This window comes from Phyllobates terribilis, unplaced genomic scaffold (genome assembly GCF_046119375.1).
Source record: "Phyllobates terribilis strain yellow unplaced genomic scaffold, ASM4611937v1 Scaffold_1__5_contigs__length_1240528914, whole genome shotgun sequence".
NCBI classification, from domain to species: Eukaryota; Metazoa; Chordata; class Amphibia; order Anura; family Dendrobatidae; genus Phyllobates; species Phyllobates terribilis.
In genome coordinates this window covers 620,788,627-620,811,378 of record NW_027362761.1, presented here as the reverse complement: position 1 = coordinate 620,811,378, position 22,752 = coordinate 620,788,627, and the positions used below count along the sequence as shown (strand labels likewise).

Here is a 22,752-nt window from a genome sequence, read left to right as displayed (position 1 = left end):
TGACCTGGGTGTATAAATACCTGGTGTGTTCTAGAGGGAGGTGCCGGCGATATTTATTACTACTGGTGGAGGCTTTAGCAAGAGCAGTACTTCGTCCTCTCTGGAGCTCGAGGATGTGTGTGCATTTGTCTGGAGTTGTCTAAAGATAAGCAATTTCCCCCTTTTTGTCCTTCCTTGTTGTCTATAGTGTTTAGTGGAGATCGACTAGTACTCATCTCCTCCCTTCCCTAGCCTGAGACAAACGCTAGAGACAGACAGGTCAAGGTACGCATGCAGCGATTGGTGAAGAGCCAATACAGGGACGTTAGGGGAGATAGGGTGACGCTAGATCAACCTAGGAGGTCTCCAGTTTCCCTCTTTCCCTAGTGTCTGGGCTCCCTTTCCCTCTTCCCTTTGTGTTACACTAAGTCCTTCCCACACCTTGCGTGACAATTAGTGAAAAATCTGTTTTTGAAGTTTTGTGCTCCGGGGCATCAGGGCGGCCTCACTCCTTGGGGCTGTACTTCTCTGCCTCTGTGCGAGATCAATGGCCCGGTCCCACAACTTCTTCAGGAGGTCACTGCTCACGGCCGCCCCTTCTGATGGAAGGAACCAAAGTGTAATCAGCATTAAAGTGGCTTTACACGTGCACCTTTAGTTAAGGGTGGAATATTCTTCTGACAGGTTCCCCATAAGAATTGATTATCTAATCATAGGACAGAAGTTGTTACGGATCAGAGTGGTGGAACCTCTGTGCTGCGGTGCAAGGAGGGACCAGAGGGGCGTAACTAGGTATCAACTCGGACTGACCAAGGCCGTACGACGGCTCAATCGACTCCGTGACCAGGGAGGGACCAAGCAGAGGGACCAGGTGCTAGTCTGGGACCGACCTTGTATGAGAGCAGGTGACTCCCACGGGTCAGAAGGCAGGGACTGACCTGTACAGCAGATGAGCACGACAGGCAGGCTGACGGATGATCCGGGCAGACGGACTGGCAGGCACGGCAGGTAACAAGCAGGAGCCTCCAGGTAGGCTGACAGGTAGGCACGGCAGGTAACAGGCAGGAGCCTCTAGGTAGGCTGTCAGGCAGGTACGGCAAGTGACAGGCAGGAGCCTCTAGGTAGGCTGTCAGGTGGTCACGGCAAGTGACGGGCAGGAGCCTCTAGGTAGGCTGTCAGGTGGTCATGGCAAGTGACGGGCAGGAGCCTCTAGGTAGGCTGTCAGGCAGGCACGGCTGGAGATGGGCAGGAGCCTCTAGGTAGGCTGTCAGGTGGTCACGGCAAGTGACGGGCAGGAGCCTCTAGGTAGGCTGTCAGGTGGTCATGGCAAGTGACGGGCAGGAGCCTCTAGGTAGGCTGTCAGGCAGGTACGGCAAGTGACAGGCAGGAGCCTCTAGGTAGGCTGTCAGGTGGTCACGGCAAGTGACGGGCAGGAGCCTCTAGGTAGGCTGTCAGGCAGGTACGGCAAGTGACAGGCAGGAGCCTCTAGGTAGGCTGTCAGGTGGTCACGGCAAGTGACGGGCAGGAGCCTCTAGGTAGGCTGTCAGATGGTCACGGCAAGTGACGGGCAGGAGCCTCTAGGTAGGCTGTCAGGCAGGCACGGCTGGAGACGGGCAGGAGCCTCTAGGTAGGCTGTCAGATGGTCACGGCAAGTGACGGGCAGGAGCCTCTAGGTAGGCTGTCAGGTGGTCATGGCAAGTGACGGGCAGGAGCCTCTAGGTAGGCTGTCAGGCAGGCACGGCTGGACACAGGCAGGAGCCTCTAGGTAGGCTGTCAGATGGTCACGGCAAGTGACAGGGAGAAGCCTCTAGGTAGGCTGTCAGGTGGTCACGGCAAGTGACGGGCAGGAGCCTCTAGGTAGGCTGTCAGGCAGGCACGGCTGGAGACGGGCAGGAGCCTCTAGGTAGGCTGACAGGTAGGCACGGCAGGTAACAGGCAGGAGCCTCTAGGTAGGCTGTCAGGCAGGCATGGCTGGAGACGGGCAGGAGCCTCTAGGTAGGCTGTCAGATGGTCACGGCAAGTGACGGGGAGAAGCCTCTAGGTAGGCTGTCAGGTGGTCACGGCAAGTAACGGGCAGGAGCCTCTAGGTAGGCTGTCAGATGGTCACGGCAAGTGACAGGCAGGAGCCTCTAGGTAGGCTGTCAGGTATACAGGGCAGGTGCAGGCAGGAGCCTCCAGGTGACAGGCAAGTTCTCCAGGTAGGCAGGCTAGACTAGCCCATAGACAGACTGGCGGGTTTGACTGTAGGCAGACTGTCGGGCTGGAGAGTGTCCTTGGCAGGTGGAGACAGGTAGCTGGTGAAGGTTCCGGATAAGCGGACTGGCCAAGCCCATAGACAGACTAGCGGACTGGGCTGTAAGCAGACTGTCGGGCTGGACTGGTAATCAGGCTGGCAGACTGGACTGATAGTCAGACGGACTGGACTGGTAGTCAGACAGGCAGCAGGACCTGTGGGCTGAAGCAGAGTTTAGCATACAGAGCAACAACCTTGCACAGGCACCTCCATATTGGAGGAGGTGACTTTTATAGGGGAAGTCCTCCGGCCATTGGCCAGGGAAGCTGCGTGCACCAGCAGCAGCTGCAGGGAGGCCAGAAGACGCCGGAGCAGGACCGCGGCGGTAAGGGGGACGGCGTTTCTGCCTGGCAGGAGGCAAAATCACGGAAGAAAAGAGAAATGTAGGAATCTGCTGGGATTTCTCAGCATTGAGGACACCATTAATCCTGACCAGATCCACAACTCCACCTGCTAAAATGCAGCCCCAGACTTGCCAGACCCTCCACCGCGTGTCACTGCCACTGCAGAGCCTCATTATTGTGCAGCTCTCTGGCCCTTCAGGAACAATCGGCTTTTGTTACAGCTGAATATTCCAGAGACCTGCTGACATAAGTCTTTTGTCAAGCACGCTCGGGTGCTCGCCGTGTATTTACGGATTGCGCGGCTGCATGTGTCACGGCTGATAAACACCTGTGACACATGCAGGGATTGCCTAACAAACAGGCAATCCCTGCATGTGTCACAAATGTTTATCAGCCATGACACATGCAGCCGTGGTGACACTTACATCGATTCCGAGCATATCGCAAATACTCGGCGAGCACCCAAGCGTGCTCGCCGAAAAGGTTAACAGTTCATGCTTGCTTATCACTAGTTACTACCAGTTCTGAGCTGATGGCACTGCTGGTCGCCGCCAGCTCTAAACTGATGGCACTGCTTGTCGCTGTCAGCTCTAAACTGATGGCACTGTTGGTGGCTGCCAGTCCTGAGAAGATGGCACTGCTGGTGGCTGCCAGTCCTGAGAAGATGGCACTGTTGCTGGATGTCAGTCCTCAGAAGATTGCTCTGCTGGTGGCTACCAGTCCTGAGCAGATGGCACTGCTGGACATTTTCTGATTTAGAATGGAAGTAACATGATGTCTCATCTGCTGCACAACGTTTCATCGTTGGACCACTGCGTCTATGGTCCCTAATGCTGAGACATCCTGGCAGACACTTTCCCATCATGTAATACCATCAGGGAAGCATCTGATCGGCTCCAAATTTATCCTGCAACTTGACCCTCAACATCCAGCCAATGTCAATAAGAGTGAGGAGTCCTTGAAGTCATAATCTGGCCCCGGAGCTCTGATCTCACATCATCCAGTCTATCTGGGGTCAGACAGAAGCCTCATACACAGGAGATCTGGGGTCAGTTCTCCAAGATGTGTGACAAAACATCGTGCCGAGATCCTCCACACAAGAGACAAGTGTGTACAAGAGACAAGAAGAATGGATGGAGGTGAATGGTGCTCACGAGATACCAATAATGTAGGAGAAGGACGGTCATCAGATAACTATGATGGAGGCGACGGGTGCTCACGAGATACCAATAATGGAGGAGAAGGACCGTCATCCAATAACTATGATGGAGGTGGCTGGTGGTCACGAGATAGCAATAATGGAGGAGAAGGGCGGTCATCAGATAACTATGATGGAGGTGACGGGTGCTCACGAGATACCAATAATGGAGGAGAAGGACGGTCATCAAATAACTATGATGGAGGTGACGGGTACTCATGAGATACCAATAATGGAGTAGAAGGGCGGTCATCAGATAACTATGATGGAGGCGACGGGTGCTCACGAGATACCAATAATGGAGGAGAAGGGCGGTCATCAGATAACTATGATGGAGGCGACGGGTGCTCACGAGATACCAATAATGGAGGAGAACGGCGGTCATCAGATAACTATGATGGAGGCGACGGGTGCTCACGAGATACCAATAATGGAGGAGAAGGACGGTCATCAAATAACTATGATGGAGGTGGCTGGTGGTCACGAGATACCAATAAGGGAGGAGAAGGGCGGTCATCAGATAACTATGATGGAGGCGACGGGTGCTCACGAGATACCAATAATGGAGGAGAATGGCGGTCATCAGATAACTATGATGGAGGTGACGGGCGGTCACCAGATACTGATTATGGAGGCGACTGGCGGTCACCAGATACTGATGGGATTTACATTTCTCTTTTCTTCATTCACTTTGTATTTTATTAATTGATAAAAATAATCTATTAACCCTTCTATTAACAGAAGTTTCTTACTCTGCAGCATTTATCCCGCACCTGCCTAAGTCTTTTGGACACCAGTGACTATATATATATATATATATATATACTGTATGTGTCTACAGCAGGTGAAGTAAGTATTGAACACATCACCAATTATCTAAGTTTAGTTAAAATAAAAAAAGGCTTTAGCACCGTGTTAGCCGGTTGACAAAAGATCACTCTCAGTGGGAAAAACAGGATAATCTTGTAGTTATGAGACATTTTAATGGCTAACAAAAATAAAGTAAATGATGTTACAAGGCGAGCTTTCGAGACAACTTGAGTCTCTTCTTCAGGCATCGGATATAACAAAATATATGAGAAAAAAAAGTGCAGGCAGCAGAATAAATTGTGATCTAAATAAACAAACTGAGCTTAGAGAATGAATCCTTAATGGGATAAGATTAGTGGTGTGAAACTTTTATGGTCCCAATATCCATGTAAGATCATAGGTCTGGTGTCCTCACTGTCTCTGGAGCAGATTCCTGGTGTCCTCACTGTCTCTGGAGCAGATTCCTGGTGTCCTCACTGTCTCTGGAGCAGATTCCTGATGCCCTCACTGTCTCTGGAGCAGATTCCTGGTGTCCTCACTGTCTCTGGAGCAGATTCCTGGCGTCCTCACTGTCTCTGGGGCAGATTCCCGGTGCCCTCACTGTCTCTGGAGCAGATTCCTGGTGCCCTCACTGTCTCTGGAGCAGATTCCCGGTGCCCTCACTGTCTCTGGAGCAGATTCCCGGTGCCCTCACTGTCTCTGGAGCAGATTCCCGGTGCCCTCACTGTCTCTGGAGCAGATTCCTGGTGCCCTCACTGTCTCTGGAGCAGATTCCCGGTGCCCTCACTGTCTCTGGAGCAGATTCCCGGTGCCCTCACTGTCTCTGGAGCAGATTCCCGGTGCCCTCACTGTCTCTGGAGCAGATTCCTCAGATTATGTAACTTTCATATTGTTGACGTTGTGTCCTGAACTTCTGAAGTTCAATGCCCTCAGATACACCAAGAGGAACTTTTCCTTGCAATGTGAAGGGCACCCTCCACACAGGACTAAATCTGTCAAGAGAATTTATGACTCACTACAAAATCTGAGGAATCTGCTCCAGAGACAGTGAGGGCACCGGGAATCTGCCCCAGAGACAGTGAGGACACCAGGAATCTGCCCCAGAGACAGTGAGGACACTGTTTATTTTATTTTTGTTAGCCATTAAAATGTCTCATAACTACAAGATTATCCTGTTTTTCCCACTGAGAGCAATCAATTTTCTAAGTAAATCTATTTGTAAAGGTGCTATTGACATGAAATTCTCACCAGATGTCGGTAACAACCCATTCAATCGACACAGGAAAGAAATCACCATCGATGTCCATAAATTATGTGTAATAATGAGAAATGACACCGGGAAAAGTACTGACCACATGAAGAAAGAGAAGAGCAAAACACCCTGGAAAGTCCTGACACCGGCTGAGATCTATCAGTAATTAGAAAGCAATTCGCCCAATATCAGATGGTTCATCTGATGGCCGATAAAGAGGCGTCTCATTACCAAGGTGCCACACAAGGAACATCTCATGATGGGGTAAAATCAGTGAACGGTCTCAAGACTTTTGTAACCTTATTTTTGCAAAACATACTGATTGCATTGGTTACAGAAGAATTTCTAAACTACTGAAGATTCCAGTGAGCACTGCTGGGGCCATAATCCGGAAGTGGAAAGAACATCATTTCACCATAAACCAGCCATGACTCTATAAGTAATGCACTCCACCTCCAGGGCCGGTATGCACGCTCACCATGCAAGACTCCATTGCTGAATAAAAAGCATGTTCAAGCGCGTTTACAGTTTGCTTAGCATTTAGACAAGCCTGTGAAATATTGGGAGAGTATAGTCTGGTCAGATAAGACCAAAATTGAACCCTTTGGATGCCATAATACACACCATATTTTGAGGCCAAAATGCACTGCATATCACCCCAAAAATCACCATACCAACAGTGAAGTTTGAAGGTGGGAACACCATGGTTTGGGGCTGTTTTTCAGCATACAGCACTGGCAAACTTCATATAATTGATGGAAGGATGAATGGACAAATGTACTGAGACATTCTTGATAAAAATCCGCTGCCATCTACCAAGATGATGAAGATGAAATGAGGATGGACATTTAAGCAAGACAATGATCCCAAACACAGCCAAGGACACTCTCAACGGGTGTCAGGGGAAGACAAATCTGCTAGAACGGCCGAGCTGATCAAAGGACCTGAATCCAAGAGATAATGTATGGAAGGAACCAAAACTCGGAGTTCATAAAAGGAGCCACGGAAGCTTCAGGATGGATATGGTGTGTGGAAGAATGGGGCACAAATCACACCTGAGCAATACCTGAAACTAGTTTCTCTGTACCGGAGATGTCTTAAAGCTTCATCCCCAACAAAGGCTTTTGTACGAAGTATTAATTACATTTCAGTAATGTGTTCAAAACTTTTCCCTGTGTCTTTTCTCATTATTACACAGAATTTATGGACATCTAGGGTGATTGCTTTCCTGTATGGATTGTTACCGACATCTGGGAAGAATTTCCTGTCAATAGCATCTTTAGAAATAGATTTACTTAGAAAGTTTGTGACGTGTTCAATATTTCTTTCACCAGATGTATCTATCTATATATCTATCTATCTATCTATCTATCTATCTATATCCATCTATCTATCTATCCAACTATCCATCTATCTATCTATCGTGTACAGAGAGTCAGTCCATTATACAACCCCTGGCAAAAATTATGGAATCACCGGGCTCGGAGGATGTTCATTCAGTTGTTTAATGTTGTTGAAAAAAAGCAGATCACAGACATGGCACAAAACTAAAGTCATTTCCAATGGCAACTTTAGGGCTTTAAGAAACACTAAAAGAAATCAAGATTAAAAATGTGGTACTCAGTAAGGGTAATTTTTTTCAGACCAAGCAGAGGGAAAATTTATGGAATCACTCAATTCTGAGGAAAAAATTATGGAATCATGAAAAACAAACACACAAAAGAACACTCTAATACATCACTAGTATTTTGTTGCACCACCTCTGGCTTTAATAACAGCGTGCAGTCTCTGAGGCATTGTTACGGATCCGGGTGGTGGAACCTCTGTGCTGCGGTGCAAGGAGGGACCAGAGGGGCGTAACTAGGTATCAACTCGGACTGACCAAGGTCGTATGGCGGCTCAATCGACTCCGTGACCAGGGAAGGACCGAGCAGAGGGACCAGGTGCTACTCTGGGCCAGAACTTGTATGAGAGCAGGTGACTCCCACGGGTCAGAAGGCAGGAACTGACCGGTACAGCAGATGAGCACGGCAGGCAGGCTGACAGGTGATCCGGGCAGGCGGACGGCAGGTAACAAGCAGGAGCCTCCAAGTAGGCTGGCTGGTAGGCACGACAAGTAACAGGCCGGTGCTTCCAGGTAAGTGGGCTGGCAGGTAACAGGCAGGTGCTTCCAGGTAAGCAGGCGGGCAGGGCCCATAGACAGACTGGCGGACTGGACTGTAGACAGACTGTCGGGCTGGAGAGTAGACAAGCTGGCGGACAGGGCTGGTAGTCAGGCTGGCGGACTGGACTGGTAGTCAGGCTGGCGGACTGGACTGGTAGTCAGGCTGGCGGACTGGACTGGTAGTCAGGCTGGCGGACTGGACTTGTAGTCAGGCTGGCGGACTGGACTTGTAGTCAGGCTGGCGGACTGGACTTGTAGTCAGGCTGGCGTGCTGGACTTGTAGTCAGGCTGGCGTGCTGGACTTGTAGTCAGGCTGGCGTGCTGGACTTGTAGTCAGGCTGGCGTGCTGGACTTGTAGTCCGGCTGACAGCGGGACCTGAGGGCTGAAGCAGAGTTTAACACACAAAGCTACAACCTTGCACGGGCACCTCCATTTTGGAGGAGGTGCCTTTTATATGAGAGGTTATAGAATCATAGAATGGTAGAGTTGGAGGGGACCTGATGGGTCATCTGGTCCAACCCCCTGCTCAAAGCAGGACTCACTAAACCATCTCAGACAGATGTCTGTCCAGCCTCTGTTTGAAGACGTCCATTGAAGGGGGAACTCACCACCTCTCGTGGCCGCCTGTTCCACTCATTGATCACCCTAACTGTCAAAAAGTGTCTTCTAATATTTAATCTGTGTCTCCTCCCATTCAGTTTCATCCCATTGCTTCTAGTCTTTCCTTGTGCAAATGAGAATAAAGATGATCCTTCTACAATGTGACAGCCCTGGAGATATTTGTAGACAGCTATTAAGTCTCCTCTCAGTCTTCTTTTTTGCAAGCTAAACATTCCCAGATCCTGTAACCGTTCCTCATAGGACATGGTTTGCAGACCAGTCACCATTCTGGTCGCTCTTCTCTGAACTTGCTCCAGTTTGTCGATGTCTTTTTTAAAATGTGCCCAAAACTGGACGCAGTATCCAGATGAGGTCTGACCAAAGAGGAGTAAAGACCGATAATGACTTCACGTGATCTAGACTGTATGCTTCTGTTAATACATCCCAGAATTGTATTTGCCTTTTTTGCTGCTGCATCACACTGTTGACTCATGTTCGGTCTATGATCTATTAGTATACCTAAGTCTTTTTCACACGTGCTGTTGCTTAGCTCTATTCCTCCCATTCTGTATATGCTTTTTTCATTTTTATTGCCCAGATGTAGTACTTTGCATTTTTCCCTGTTATAAACCATTCTGTTAGTTGCTGCCCACTGCTCCAGTTTATTTAGGTCTTTTTGAATCCTCTCTCTCTTCTCTAGTATTAGCTATCCCTCCTAGCTTTGTGTCATCAGCAAATTTAATCATCTAAATCATTGATAAAGATGTTGAACAATACAGGTCCCAGGACAGTGCCCTGTGGTACCCCACTTGAGACATTCATCCAACAGGATGTGAAGCCATTTACGACCACTCTGAGTCCGATCACTAAGCCAGTTATGAATCCACCTAACAGTTGCCTTGTCCATTCCATACTTGGTCATTTTTTCAATAAGAATGGTGTGAGATACTTTGTCAAATGCTTTGCTGAAGTCAAGATATACTATATCTACAGCATTTCCCTGATCCACCCAGTCAGTGATTCTGTCATAGAAGGAAATTAAGTTAGTCTGACATGACTTGTTAGTTACAAACCCATGCTGACTCTGGTTAATCACTTCATTCTTATCCATGTACTTACATACATGTTGTTTAATAATTTGTTCAAAGATCTTTCCTGGTATAGAAGTCAGACTCACCGGCCTATAGTTCCCTGGGACCACCTTCTTCCCCTTTTTGAAGATAGGAACAACATTTGCTCTTCTCCAGTCTTCTGGGACTTCTCCTGTTCTCCAAGAATTTTCAAAGATTATGGAGAGTGGTTCTAAAATTTTTTCTACGATCTCCTTCAGTACTCTGGGGTGTAATTCATCTAGACCTGGAGACTTGAACTCATTTATGTTAGCTAAATATTCCCTCACAATCTCTCTGTTTACAGATAACTTGGATTCCTCTATTCCTTTAATAGGACAGTGAAGATCAGTTGATGTTACATTTTCTTTCTGAGAGAAAACAGATGCAAAATAGGAATTAAAAAGTTCGGTCTTCTCAACATCCTTTCTTACCATTTCACCATTTTCATCCTGTAAAAATCCTATAGCATTTTTAACTTTTCTTTTACTTTTTACATACCCCCAAAATCCTTTTTTATTGCTTTTGACATCTCTTGCCATTGGCCGGGGACTCCTTAGGACAGCGCGCGCGGCCCCTTTAAGAGGGAGGGAGCGCGTGCGCCCTAAGCACGGTGCCCGGTAAGCTGCGCGTGCCGGCAGCAGCAGAAGCAGGAGAGCCGGAGGACGCCGGGCGGGGAGCGCGGCGGTAAGAGGGACGGCGTCTCTGCCTTTCAGGGGGCAGAGACGCCGATACTACAGTACTCCCCCCCTTTACGCCCCCTCTTTTTTAGGCCTGAAAGAAATTTTTTAAGGAGAAGCGGGGCATGGATGTTCCCCCTGGGTTCCCAAGTTCTCTTCTCTGGGCCAAACCCCTTCCAATCCACCAGAAAAAAGGTTTTTCCTCTTACCCTCTTGGTGGCCAGAATGTTCTCTACCTCATAGACGTCCTCGGCGGAGACCGAGCTGGGGAGGTACCTGGATTGTCGGAAAAAGAATTAAGCACAACTGGTTTGAGGAGAGATACGTGGAAGGAGTTGGGAATCTGTAAGGTGGCTGGGAGTTTTAACTTGTAGGCTACTGGGTTGATTTGCTTGAGGACTTCAAATGGACCGATGAACCGAGGACCCAACTTATAGGAGGGTATTTTGAGATGAACATGTTTGGAGGAGAGCCAAACCTTGTCTCCTGGACGGAATTGAGGCGGATCCAGACATCTCTTATCAGCATGTCTCTTCATCCGCTCGGAGGATTGAAGAAGTGCGGATCTAGTGTCCTCCCAAATAGTGGAAAATTCGCTGACCGGAGACTCCGCGGCAGGGTTGTCCACTGAAGCGGAAACGGGAAACGGAATCCGGGGATGTTGACCGTAGCCCACAAAGAACGGGGACTTAGAAGAAGATTCGCTCTCATGGTTGTTATAGGAGAACTCAGCCCATGGTAGGAGCTCCACCCAATCGGTACGGTGAGCGTTGACGAAGGGCCGGAGGAAGCTGGTAAGGATCTGGTTGATACGTTCCACTTGGCCATTGGACTGCGGATGGTAAGCAGAGGAGAAATCCAGGGTGACATCCAGCAGCTTACACGTAGCTCTCCAGAAGCGCGAAGTGAACTGGACCCCCCGATCAGACACATTGTGGAGGGGTAGGCCGTGGAGACGAAAGATGTGATGGATGAAGTCCTTAGCCAGCACAGATGCAGACGGGAGACCAGGCAGAGGGATGAAGTGGGCCATTTTAGAAAAGCCGTCAGCGACCACCCAAATGACCGTACAACCGGCAGAAACAGGGAGATCAGTAATAAAGTCCATAGCAATGTGTTGCCACGGGGCCGCAGGTACGGGAAGAGGCAGGAGACGGCCGGCTGGAAGATGTCTGGGAACCTTGTTGCGGGCACAGGACGAACAGGCCGTGACGAAGTCTACCACATCCTGGCGCAGGGTAGGCCACCAGTAATGCCGGGTAATGAGCAGGAAGGTCTTCTTCTGGCCAGCATGGCCGGCTAGTTTGGATGAATGACCCCAGTGAAAGACCTTCTTACAATCCAGAACCGCTACAAACGTCTTACCGGGTGGGAGACGAGACAGGTCCAAGGGGGCCACATTCATCACTTTGGAGGGATCGATGATATGCATAGGCTCCTCCTCTTGATCGGAAGACAGGAAGGATCGGGACAAGGCGTCGGCTTTAACGTTCTTGTCCGCCGTGCGGTAATGTAGGGTAAAGTTGAAGCGGGCGAAGAACAAAGACCACCGGGCCTGACGCGGATTGAGTCTTTGGGCATTCTGTAGATATGCCAGGTTTTTGCGGTCAGTATAGATGACCACCGGGTGCAGAGTCCCCTCGAGCAGGTAACGCCACTCCTCCAGCGCCAATTTGATGGCTAGCAGTTCTCGGTCTCCTATGGAGTAGTTGCGCTCAGACGAGGAGAAGAGCTTGGAGAAGAAGCCGCAGGTTACCATTCTCCCGGACAGAGATTTCTGGGTGAGCACCGCTCCGGCTCCAGAAGAGGAAGCATCAACCTCCAGAAAGAACTGTTTGTTGCTATCCGGACGGTGCAACACTGGGGCAGAAGAGAAGGCTTGTTTTTAGGAGAGGAAGGCCTCCTCCGCTTCGAACGGCCATTGCTTAGGATTTGCTCCCTTTCGGGTGAGCGCGGAGATGGGAGCAGTCCGGGAAGAAAAATGTGGGATGAAGAGACGGTAATAGTTGGCGAAGCCCAGGAATCGCTGAATCGCCTTCAACCCCTCCGGACGGGGCCACTTTAAGACGGCAGAGACCTTCTCGGGGTCCATCTGTAGACCAGTCTTAGAGATAATGTAGCCCAAGAACGGAAGAGAGGTCTGCTCGAAGAGGCATTTCTCAAATTTTGCATACAGGTGATTCTGCCTGAGCCTTAGCAGGACCTGACGAACATCCCTCCGGTGTGTGGGAAGATCTGGAGAGAAGACCAAGATGTCGTCCAGGTACACCACCATGCAATACTATAAGAGGTCACGGAAGATGTCGTTAACTAATTCTTGGAAGACGGCTGGAGCATTACAGAGACCGAAGGGCATCACACGGTATTCATAGTGGCCATCGCGGGTATTGAATGCCGTCTTCCACTCGTCTCCTTGGCGGATCCGGACCAAGTTATACGCCCCACGAAGATCGAGCTTGGAGAAGATCTTCGCGCCTTTAAGGCGGTCGAACAGCTCTGAGATGAGCGGCAGGGGGTATTTTGTTTTTGGCAGTAATTTGGTTGAGTCCTCTATAATCGATACAGGGGCGTAGTGAACCATCTTTCTTTTTTACGAAGAAGAATCCGGCTCCAGCCGGGGAGGTAGATTTCCGGATGAATCCCCTAGCCAGATTTTCTTCGATGTACTCCGACATGGCCCGGGTCTCGGCCAACGACAACGGGTAAATACGCCCACGGGGTGGAGTGGCATCGGGTACCAGGTCGATAGGGCAATCATATGGCTTATGAGGTGGCAGTGTCTGTGCTTCCTTTTTGTCAAAGACATCTGCATAGGACCAGTAAGGTGCCGGTAGACCAGGTAAATTATCCGGAGTAGATGGAGGTCGAACCGGGACCAGGCAGGTCTCGTGGCAGTCCTGCCCCCAACGGAGCACCTAATCGGATTACCAATTCAGAACGGGTTCATGTCTCTGTAGCCAGGGTAGACCAAGCAAAAGGGAGTGAGAGAGTCCGGAAAGCACATGGAAGTAGATCCTCTCTGAGTGCAGCATTCCCACCTGCAGGGTTACGGGCTCTGTGACGAGCAAGATGGTCACCGGAAGGAGTCTTCCATCCACGGAAGCGACTGCCAATGGTTCAGCCAGAGGTTTGGTAGGAATCTGATACTTCTCTACAAGGGACTGAGAAATGAGATTCCCAGCGGCTCCGGAATCCAGATGTGCGGTTACAAAGAAGCGGTTCTCTCCACAGGAAGTAGAGACGGATAAAGTCAAGAACGGAGAGGATTTACTTTTGCCTAGGACGACCTCTCCAAGCGGTCCTAGACACTGGAGTTTCCCGGCTTCACCGGGCAGGAACGGATCAGGTGCTCCTTACTACCACAGTAGAAACAGCTCCCCTTGACTCGGCGTGTCTCTTAGCGAGATTTGACCATCTTGGTCTTGTCGATCTGCATAGGTTCGAGCAAGCGTGCCCGGGGAGTTGCAGGTTGGGAAGCATGTTTCTGGAACACAGGAGCAAGACGAGGAAATCTCTCCTGGGTAGTCTCCTTAGCACATTCTAGGAAACAGATGTCAATCCGGGTAGCTAGTGACACCAGGTCATCCAGGGTGGTAGGAATGTCCCGGCCGGCTAACTCGTCCTTAATCCGAACGAAAAGACCCTCCCAGAAAGTGGACACCAGGGCCTCATTGCCCTAAGCAAGCAAGGGTACGGAACTGTATGGCATACTGGCCCACGGTGAGACTCCCTTGGCGGAGATGGAGCTATGAGGAGGCAGTGGAAATCCTTCGTCCGGGCTCATCAAAGACCCTCCGGAAAGTAGTAAGGAAAGACGGAAGATTGGACACCAGGGGATCCCCTCTCTCCCATAGGGGGTTTAGCCATGCCAATGCTTCCCCGGTGAGGTGAGACATGATGAACGCCACCTTGGCCCGGTCGGAGGGAAACTCATGTGCCAGAAGTTCAAAGTGCAGCGTGCACTGGTTCAGAAAACCCCGACATAAGACGGGGTCACCTCCAAAATGAGGAGGCACAGAAAGCCGGGGTCCTAGACTGGGTGCCGTGGTATTGGTAGGCCATGGCGCCGCCGGAGTCGGGCAAAGGTGGGACAGACAGCGTGTCCAGGCGAGAGTTGACAGACCGCAGGTAGGTCAGGATGGTTTCCTGTTGGGATCTCTGACGAGAAACTTCCTGGTATAGGTAAGCAAGGGAAGGAGCTTGGGGGCCACCGGGTTACATGGCCCGTGCAAACTGTTACGGATCCGGGTGGTGGAACCTCTGTGCTGCGCTGCAAGGAGGGACCAGAGGGGCGTAACTAGGTATCAACTCGGACTGACCAAGGTCGTACGGCGGCTCAATCGACTCCATGACCAGGGAAGGACCGAGCAGAGGGACCAAGTGCTACTCTGGGCCAGAACTTGTATGACTCCCACGGGTCAGAAGGCGGGAACTGACCGGTACAGCAGATGAGCACAGGCAGGCTGACGGGCGATCCGGGCAGGCGGACTGGCAGACACGGCAGGTAACAAGCAGGAGCCTCCAGGTAGGCTGGCCGGTAGGCACGGCTGGTAACAGGCAGGTACTTCCAGGTAAGCGGGCTGGCGGGCACGGCAGATAACAGGCAGGTGCTTCCAGGTAAGCTGGCGGGCAGGGCCCATAGACAGACTGGCAGACTGGACTGTAGACAGACTGTCGGGCTGGAGAGTTGACAAGCTGGCGGACAGGGCTGGTAGTCAGGCTGGCGGACTGGACTGGTAGTCAGGCTGGCGGACTGGACTGGTAGTCAGGCTGGCCGACTGGACTAGTAGTCAGGCTGGAGGACTGGACGTGTAGTCAGGCTGGCGGACTGGACGTGTAGTCAGGCTGGCGGACTGGACGTGTAGTCAGGCTGGCGGACTGGACTTGTAGTCAGGCTGACAGTGGGACCTGAGGGCTGAAGCAGAGTTTAACACACAAAGCGCGCTGGCAATAGCAGAAGCAGGAGCGCCGGAGGACGCCGGGCGGGGAGCGCGGCGGTAAGAGGGACGGCGTCTCTGCTTGTCAGGGGGCAGAGACGCCGATACTGCAGGCATGGACTTAATGAGTGATAAACAGTACTCTTCATCAATCTGGCTCCAACTTTCTCTGATTGCTGTTGCCAGATCAGCTTTGCAGGTTGGAGCCTTGTCATGGACCATTTTCTTCAACTTCCACCAAAGATTTTCAATTGGATTGAGATCCAGACTATTTGCAGACCATGACATTGACCTTATGTGTCTTCTTTCAAGGAATGTTTTCTCAGTTTTTGCTCTATGGCAGGAGGCATTATCATCTTAAAAAATGATGTCCTCATCCCCAAACATCCTTTCAATTGATGGGATAAGAAAACTGTCCAAAATATCACTGTAAACTTGGGCATTTATTGAAGATGTAATGACAGCCATCTCCCCAGTGCCTTTACCTGACATGCAGCCCCATATCATCAATGACTGTGGAAATTTGCATGTTCTCTTCATGCAGTCATCTTTATAAATCTCATTGGAACGGCACCAAACTAAAGTTCCATCATCATCGCCTTGCCCAATGCAGATTCGCGATTCATCACTTTCATCCAGTCATCCACAGTCCACGATTGCTTTTCCTTAGCCCATTGTAACCTTGTTTTTTCTGCTTAGGTGTTAATGATGGCTTATGTTTAGGTTTTCTGTATGTAAATCCCATTTCCTTTAGGCGGTTTCTTACAGTTCGGTCACAGACATTGACTCCAGTTTCCTCCCATTCGTTCCTCATTTGTTTTGTTGTGCATTTCCTGTTTTGGAGACATATTGCCTTAAGTTTCCGGTCTTGACGCTTTGATGTCTTCTTTGGTCTACCAGTATGTTTGCCTTTAACAACCTTCCCATGTTGTTTGTATTTGGTCCAAATTTTAGACACAGCTGACTGTGAACAACCAACATCTTTTGCAACATTGCATGATGATTTACCTTCTTTTAAGAGTTTGATAATCCTCTCCTTTGTTTCAATTGACATCTCTCGTGTTGGAGCCATGATTCATGTCAGTCCACTTGGTGCAACAGCTCTCCAAGGTGTGATCACTCCTTTTTCGATGCAGACTAACGTGCAGATCTTATTTGATGCAGGTGTTAGTTTTGAAAATGAAAATTTACTGGGTGATTCCATAATTTTTTCCTCAGAATTGAGTGATTCCATAATTTTTTCCCTCTGCTTGGTCTGAAAAAAATTACTCTTATTGAGTACCACATTTTTAATCTTGATTTCTTTTAGTGTTTCTTAAAGCCCTAAAGTTGCCATTTGAAATGACTTTAGTTTTGTGCCATGTCTGTGATCTGCTTTTTTTCAACAACATTAAACAACTGAAGGAACATCCTCCGAGCCCGGTGATTCTATAATTTTTGCCAGGGGTTGTATATATTGTTATCTGGCATCTCCCCTCCTCAGCAGGGCTCATTATTTCTTGTCTTCTCTACAGATGAGGGATGTTCAGTTCAATCATCTGACGCGGTTTCTTGGTGCCTGCATCGACGCTCCTAACATCTGCATTGTGACCGAATATTGCCCCCGGGGCAGTTTACAGGTATTCTCTATATAGAGGTGGTCAGAACTTTACATGCAGTTATAGGCAGGGTAACATATAGGATGCAGAGGAGTAAGCAGTCATGTGCTGGATAGAGCAGAGGATCTGCAGATAGACAGTGGAAGACACGAAACAGGGGCATATGACATCACCATAACAGACAAAGGTCCTGTAGAATGACTCTGCCAGGAACAGAGACAAAAAGCTGAGCTTATATATGTGGGAAGACGCTGTATGGGAAGGAGAATATAGAGCAGATACAGAGGTTTAGAAGATATGGAGCAGATACTAAGGTGAGAAGATGGTGAGGCAGAAACAGAGGTGGTGAGAAGATGGTGGGACAGAAACAGAGGTGAGAAGATGGTGGTGCAGATACGGAGGTGAGAAGATGGTGGTGCAGATATGGAGGTGAGAAGATGGTGGTGCAGATATGGAGGTGAGAAGATGGTGGTGCTGATACGGAGGTGAGAAGATGGTGGTGCAGATATGGAGGTGAGAAGATGGTGGTGCAGATATGGAGGTGAGAAGATGGTGGTGCAGATACGGAGGTGAGAAGATGGTGGTGCAGATATGGAGGTGAGAAGATGGTGGTGCTGATACGGAGGTGAGAAGATGGTGGTGCAGATACGGAGGTGAGAAGATGGTGCAGATATGGAGGTGAGAAGATGGTGGAGCAGATGCAGAGGTGAGAGGATGGTGGGGCAGAGGTGAGAGGATGGTGGGGCAGATACGGAGGTGAGAGGATGGTGGTGCAGATACAGAGGTGAGAAGATGTTGGGCAGATACAGAGGTGAGAAGATGGTGGTGCAGATGCCGAGGTGAGAGGATGGTGGTGCTGATGCAGAGGTGAGAGGATGGTGGAGCAGATGCAGAGGTGAGAGGATGGTGGTGCAGATGCAGAGGTGAGAGGATGGTGGTGCAGATGCAGAGGTGAGAGGATGGTGGAGCTGATGCAGAGGTGAGAGGATGGTGGAGCTGATGCAGAGGTGAGAGGATGGTGGGACAGATACAAAGGTGAGAGGATGGTGGTGCAGATGCAGAGGTGAGAGGATGGTGGTGCAGATGCAGAGGTGAGAGGATGGTGGTGCAGATGCAGAGGTGAGAGGATGGTGGTGCAGATGCAGAGGTGAGAGGATGGTGGTGCAGATGCAGAGGTGAGAGGATGGTGGTGCAGATACGGCGGTGAGGGGATGGTGGTGCAGATGCAGAGGTGAGAGGATGGTGGGGCAGATACAGAGGTGAGAAGATGGTGGTGCAGCTACAGAGGTGAGAGGATGGTGGTGCAGATGCAGAGGTGAGAAGATGGTGGAGCAGATGCAGAGGTGAGAGGATGGTGGGGCAGATACAGAGGTGAGAAGATGGAGCAGATGCAGAGGTGAGAGGATGGTGGGGCAGATACAGAGGTGAGAAGATGGTGGTGCAGATACGGAGGTGAGAAGATGGTGGTGCAGATACGGAGGTGAGAAGATGGTGGTGCAGATACGGAGGTGAGAAGATGGTGGGGCAGATACGGAGGTGAGAGGATGGTGGTGCAGATACAGAGGTGAGAGGATGGTGGTGCAGAGGTGAGAGGATGGTGGTGCAGAGGTGAGAGGATGGTGGTGCAGATGCAGAGGTGAGAGGATGGTGGGGCAGATTCAGAGGTGACAGGATGGTGGTGCAGCTACAGAGGTGAGAGGATGGTGGAGCTGATGTAAAGGTGATAGGATGGTGGTGCAGCTACAGAGGTGAGAGGATGGTGGTGCAGATACGGTGGTGAGGGGATGGTGGTGCAGATGAAAAGGTGATAGGATGGTGGTGCAGATACAGAGGTGAGAAGATGTGGGGCAGATACTGAGGTGAGGACCATGGACAGGTGCATGGGGAAACCTTACAGGGCCCAGGATATGGGGAACTGGCCCCAGAACAACAATGTCTTTATCTTCTATTTGTAGGATATTTTGGAAAATGACAGCATCAATCTGGACTGGATGTTCCGTAATTCGCTCATCAATGACATTGTAAAGGTGAGAGGAGACCACTGCGCCATCATACAGCATCATGAGCCTGTCATGATGTCACTATTAACCCCTGCTCTGCTGCACCCAATAATGACATGCCTGGAAATACTCAGGAGGACACGCATTTAATTTATTTATTTTACTCACATAAATAGCACCCTTAATTCCATAGCGCTTTACAGACATCGGCATACATAGTGATCATCGTGTTGTTTAGGAGAGCTACAGGCACATTGTCAGGGAACCCAGCCGGGGGATCCCGCAGATATCCCCCTCTGTTACCAAATTGTCACAGACCAGTAGTCCACTGCCTCCAATCATTAGGACAATTATGCAGTTGACTAGGATGGATGGACGAGGCTGCTTCTACTACTAGGCCAGTTATTGGAGAACTCACAGTGAGCGTATTGTTAGAACCTTGCTCTTAGGTTTTTTTTCCTTTGCTGGTCACATGACCTTGTTGGCCTATTTAATCCTGCTCCGCCCTTCTGGCTTTGCTGGACTTCATTGTATATCTACTTTCTAGCTAGCCTGTGCTCTGTGTCTTGCTCTGTTAGTTTGCTTGGTCTACTGACCTCTATGTTCTATATATTTTGTTTGTTCGTCTCTCTGCTACTATTTCTGTTAGGAGGTGTCCCATATTCCTCCCAGTCCTTAGTACTTGTAGGGATTCCTTCCCCACATCTATAGGTCTCCGTACAGACTAGCTTAGGACTTTAGCAGGTCTGATCGCAGGATCAGGTCCCCTGTTACATCGTAGGGATTCAGCTGAGTTCTATCGTAGGGACAGATTTCCTCTCTTTCCTTAGCTCTGGTAGCAGAACATAACAGTAAGTCCAGCCTGCAAATTCTCTAAGGAAAGATTTTTCTGTTCCATCATGGTGTCGGTTCAGGATTTGGCTCATCGCCTGCAGGGACTCTCTCTGGAGGTGGCCGAGCTCTGTCAGCACGTGAGTAGCTGTCCTGGAGCACATTTCTTGGAGCCTAAGGTATGTTTGCCGGATTTATTTTTTGGTGAACACCGAGAATTTTTTTCATTTAAAAATGCTTGCTTATTGTATTTTCGTTTGAGACCTAAGTCCTCTGGGGATGAATCCCAGCGCGTAGGGTTCATAATGTCACTTTTGCGCAAAGAGCCTCAGGAGTGGGCCTTTTCTTTGCAACCTAGTGATACATGCTTCAGATCAGTGGATAGTTTTTTTTATGCTTTGGGACTATTATATGATGATCCTGACCGTGTCGCATCAGCTGAGACTGAGTTGAGACGTTTAAAACAGGGATCAGGTAATGTGGAAAAATATTGTACTCATTTCCGTCGTTGGTCTACTCAAACAGGGTGGAACGATTCTGCTCTGAAAAGTCTATTTCTTGCTGGGCTCAGTGAAAGGGTTAAAGACCTGCTAATTGCTTATCCTACACCTGAAGATTTGCAACAGGCTATGCAATTAGATATACGGGTGGATAGAAGACTGCGTGCAAGGGTTAATGAGAGCAAATCCTCTGCTATGTCAGTTTCTGGTTATGAGAATGTGTGTACTAACAATGGTGAACCGATGGAGATTGGATCGGTGGCACCTCGCTCTCAAGAAAAAGACCGTCGATTTTTTGAAGGCTTGTGTTTCTATTGCGGAAAATCTGGTCATTTGATTAAAGGCTGTGAGCTTCGTATGAAGAAAGAAAAAAAAATGGTCAGTCACGCCCGTATTGCCTGTTTAAATTCCAAGGGTGTATTTTTAGCTGCTTCCACGATTGCTCAGGAAAAATTAATGGAATTTCGGGTGTCTGTTGATTGCGGGTCTACACTGAATGTAATTGATGGGGGATTCGTGGAAAGACTCAATTTAAAACCTGAACCTTTATCATCCCCCATTGCTGTGGTTTCTGTGGATGGTTCCCCTTTGAAGAATATTACTCTCAAGGTCTGTGAATTTCCTCTCACTATTAATGGTGTTCACCATGAGAAATTGGATTTGGTAGTGTTGAATAACTTGCCTTCTCCAGTAATATTGGGATTGCCCTGGTTAAAATTTCACAATCCTGTACTGGATTGGTCTACCAGTGAAATTAAATCCTGGAGCCATAAATGTTATGACAAGTGTTGTAACGGGCGTATTGCAGCTTTGGATAGGGGAGAATTGCCTGTTCCTATTCAGGATTTTTGGAGAGTTTTTTCTGAGAAGGAATCGCAGGTTTTGCCTCCCCATAGAGACTATGATTGTTCTATTGAATTTGTCCCTGGAGCGACTCTTCCTAAAAGTCGTTTATTTAACCTTACTATTCCTGAGAGAAAGGCTTTGGAGGAATACATACAGACAAGTTTGGCCGCCGGTCACATTAGGCCTTCTAAGTCTCCTGTGGCGGTTGGATTTTTTTTTGTAAAAAAAAAGGACGGCGGTTTACGTCCTTGTCTGGATTTTCGTGAGATTAACAAAATTACTGTACGCAATCCTTACCCACTGCCATTGATTCCTGATCTGTTTAACCAGTTAATGGGGGCCAAGTGGTTCTCTAAAATTGACCTTAAGGGGGCATACAATCTGTTGCGCATGAAGGAGGGTGACAAATGGAAGACTGCTTTTAACACTCCTGTGGGTCATTTTGAGAATCTGGTTATGCCTTTTGGTCTTACTAATGCTCCTGCATTTTTTCAGAATCTTATTAATGACATCCTTAGACCTTTGATCGGCAAAAATGTGGTTGTGTATTTGGATGACATTTTGATTTATTCGCCGGATCTGGAGTCTCATTGGCGGAGCGTGCGTGAGGTATTACAGTTATTAATGGACAATTCGCTTTTTGCTAAGCTGGAGAAATGTGAGTTCGCTGTACAGAGAATTAGTTTTTTGGGCTACATTATCTCCAGCAAAGGTTTTGAGATGGATCCGGTTAAGGTTCAGGCTGTGCAGGAATGGCCTAGGCCTATTGGTTTGAAATCGATACAGAGGTTTTTGGGTTTCGCCAATTACTACAGAAAATTCATAAAAAAATTTTCTAGTATTGTCAAACCTCTGACTGATCTCACCAGGAAAGGTGCTGATGCGGTTCAGTGGTCTTCTGAGGCCATTGAAGCTTTTGTGTATCTCAAGGAGAGGTTCACCTCTGCTCCCATCCTTATGCAGCCTGATGTTACTAGGCCGTTTTTGGTTGAGGTTGATGCTTCCTCTGTGGGGGTTGGCGCAGTATTGTCTCAGGATAACGGGGATGGATTACATCCCTGTGCCTTTTTTTCAAAAAAATTTTCGGAGACTGAACTGAATTACGATATTGGTAATCGGGAATTATTGGCTATTAAACTCGCATTTGAACACTGGCGCCACTTCTTGGAAGGTGCGGAATTTCCCGTTCAGGTTCTTACGGATCATAAAAATCTGATATATCTTGATGCTGCCAAGCGCCTGAATGCCCGTCAGGCTAGGTGGGCACTGTTTTTCTCGCGGTTTAATTTCTCCGTTACTTACATCCCTGGTACTAAGAATGTTAAGGCGGATGCCTTGTCTCGCAGTTTTTCTCCCATAGTCGGTGCTGAGAAAGAGGAGAACATTTTACAAGAAGGTGTTGTGATAGCTGCTTTGGACTCCGTTTTGGAAGATGAGATTCTTAAAGCACAGGAGAATGCCCCATCTAACACTCCTCATGGGAGGTTGTTTGTGCCTGGGACCTTTAGGAGAGATTTGTTTGTTGAGTGTCACGAATCTCGGTTGGCAGGTCATCCCGGAATCTCTGAGACCAAGAGACTGGTGGGTCGCAGTTTTTGGTGGCCTGGATG

General features: G+C 49.0%; 1 protein-coding gene across 4 annotated transcripts in view; it reads left to right on the top strand.

The window, feature by feature from the left end:
- Positions 1–22,752, top strand: part of NPR2 (natriuretic peptide receptor 2) — a 567,493-nt gene that overhangs the window by 433,688 nt on the left and 111,053 nt on the right. For 2 of the 4 annotated variants that reach the window (XM_073684388.1, XM_073684406.1), the window contains 2 exons: positions 16,882–16,986; positions 18,921–18,992. The exons of the other annotated variants lie outside the window; for them this stretch is intronic. In XM_073684388.1, the coding sequence (XP_073540489.1) occupies positions 16,882–16,986; positions 18,921–18,992 (177 nt within the window). The remainder of the gene's footprint in view (positions 1–16,881; positions 16,987–18,920; positions 18,993–22,752) is intronic. 4 annotated transcript variants of the gene reach the window in all.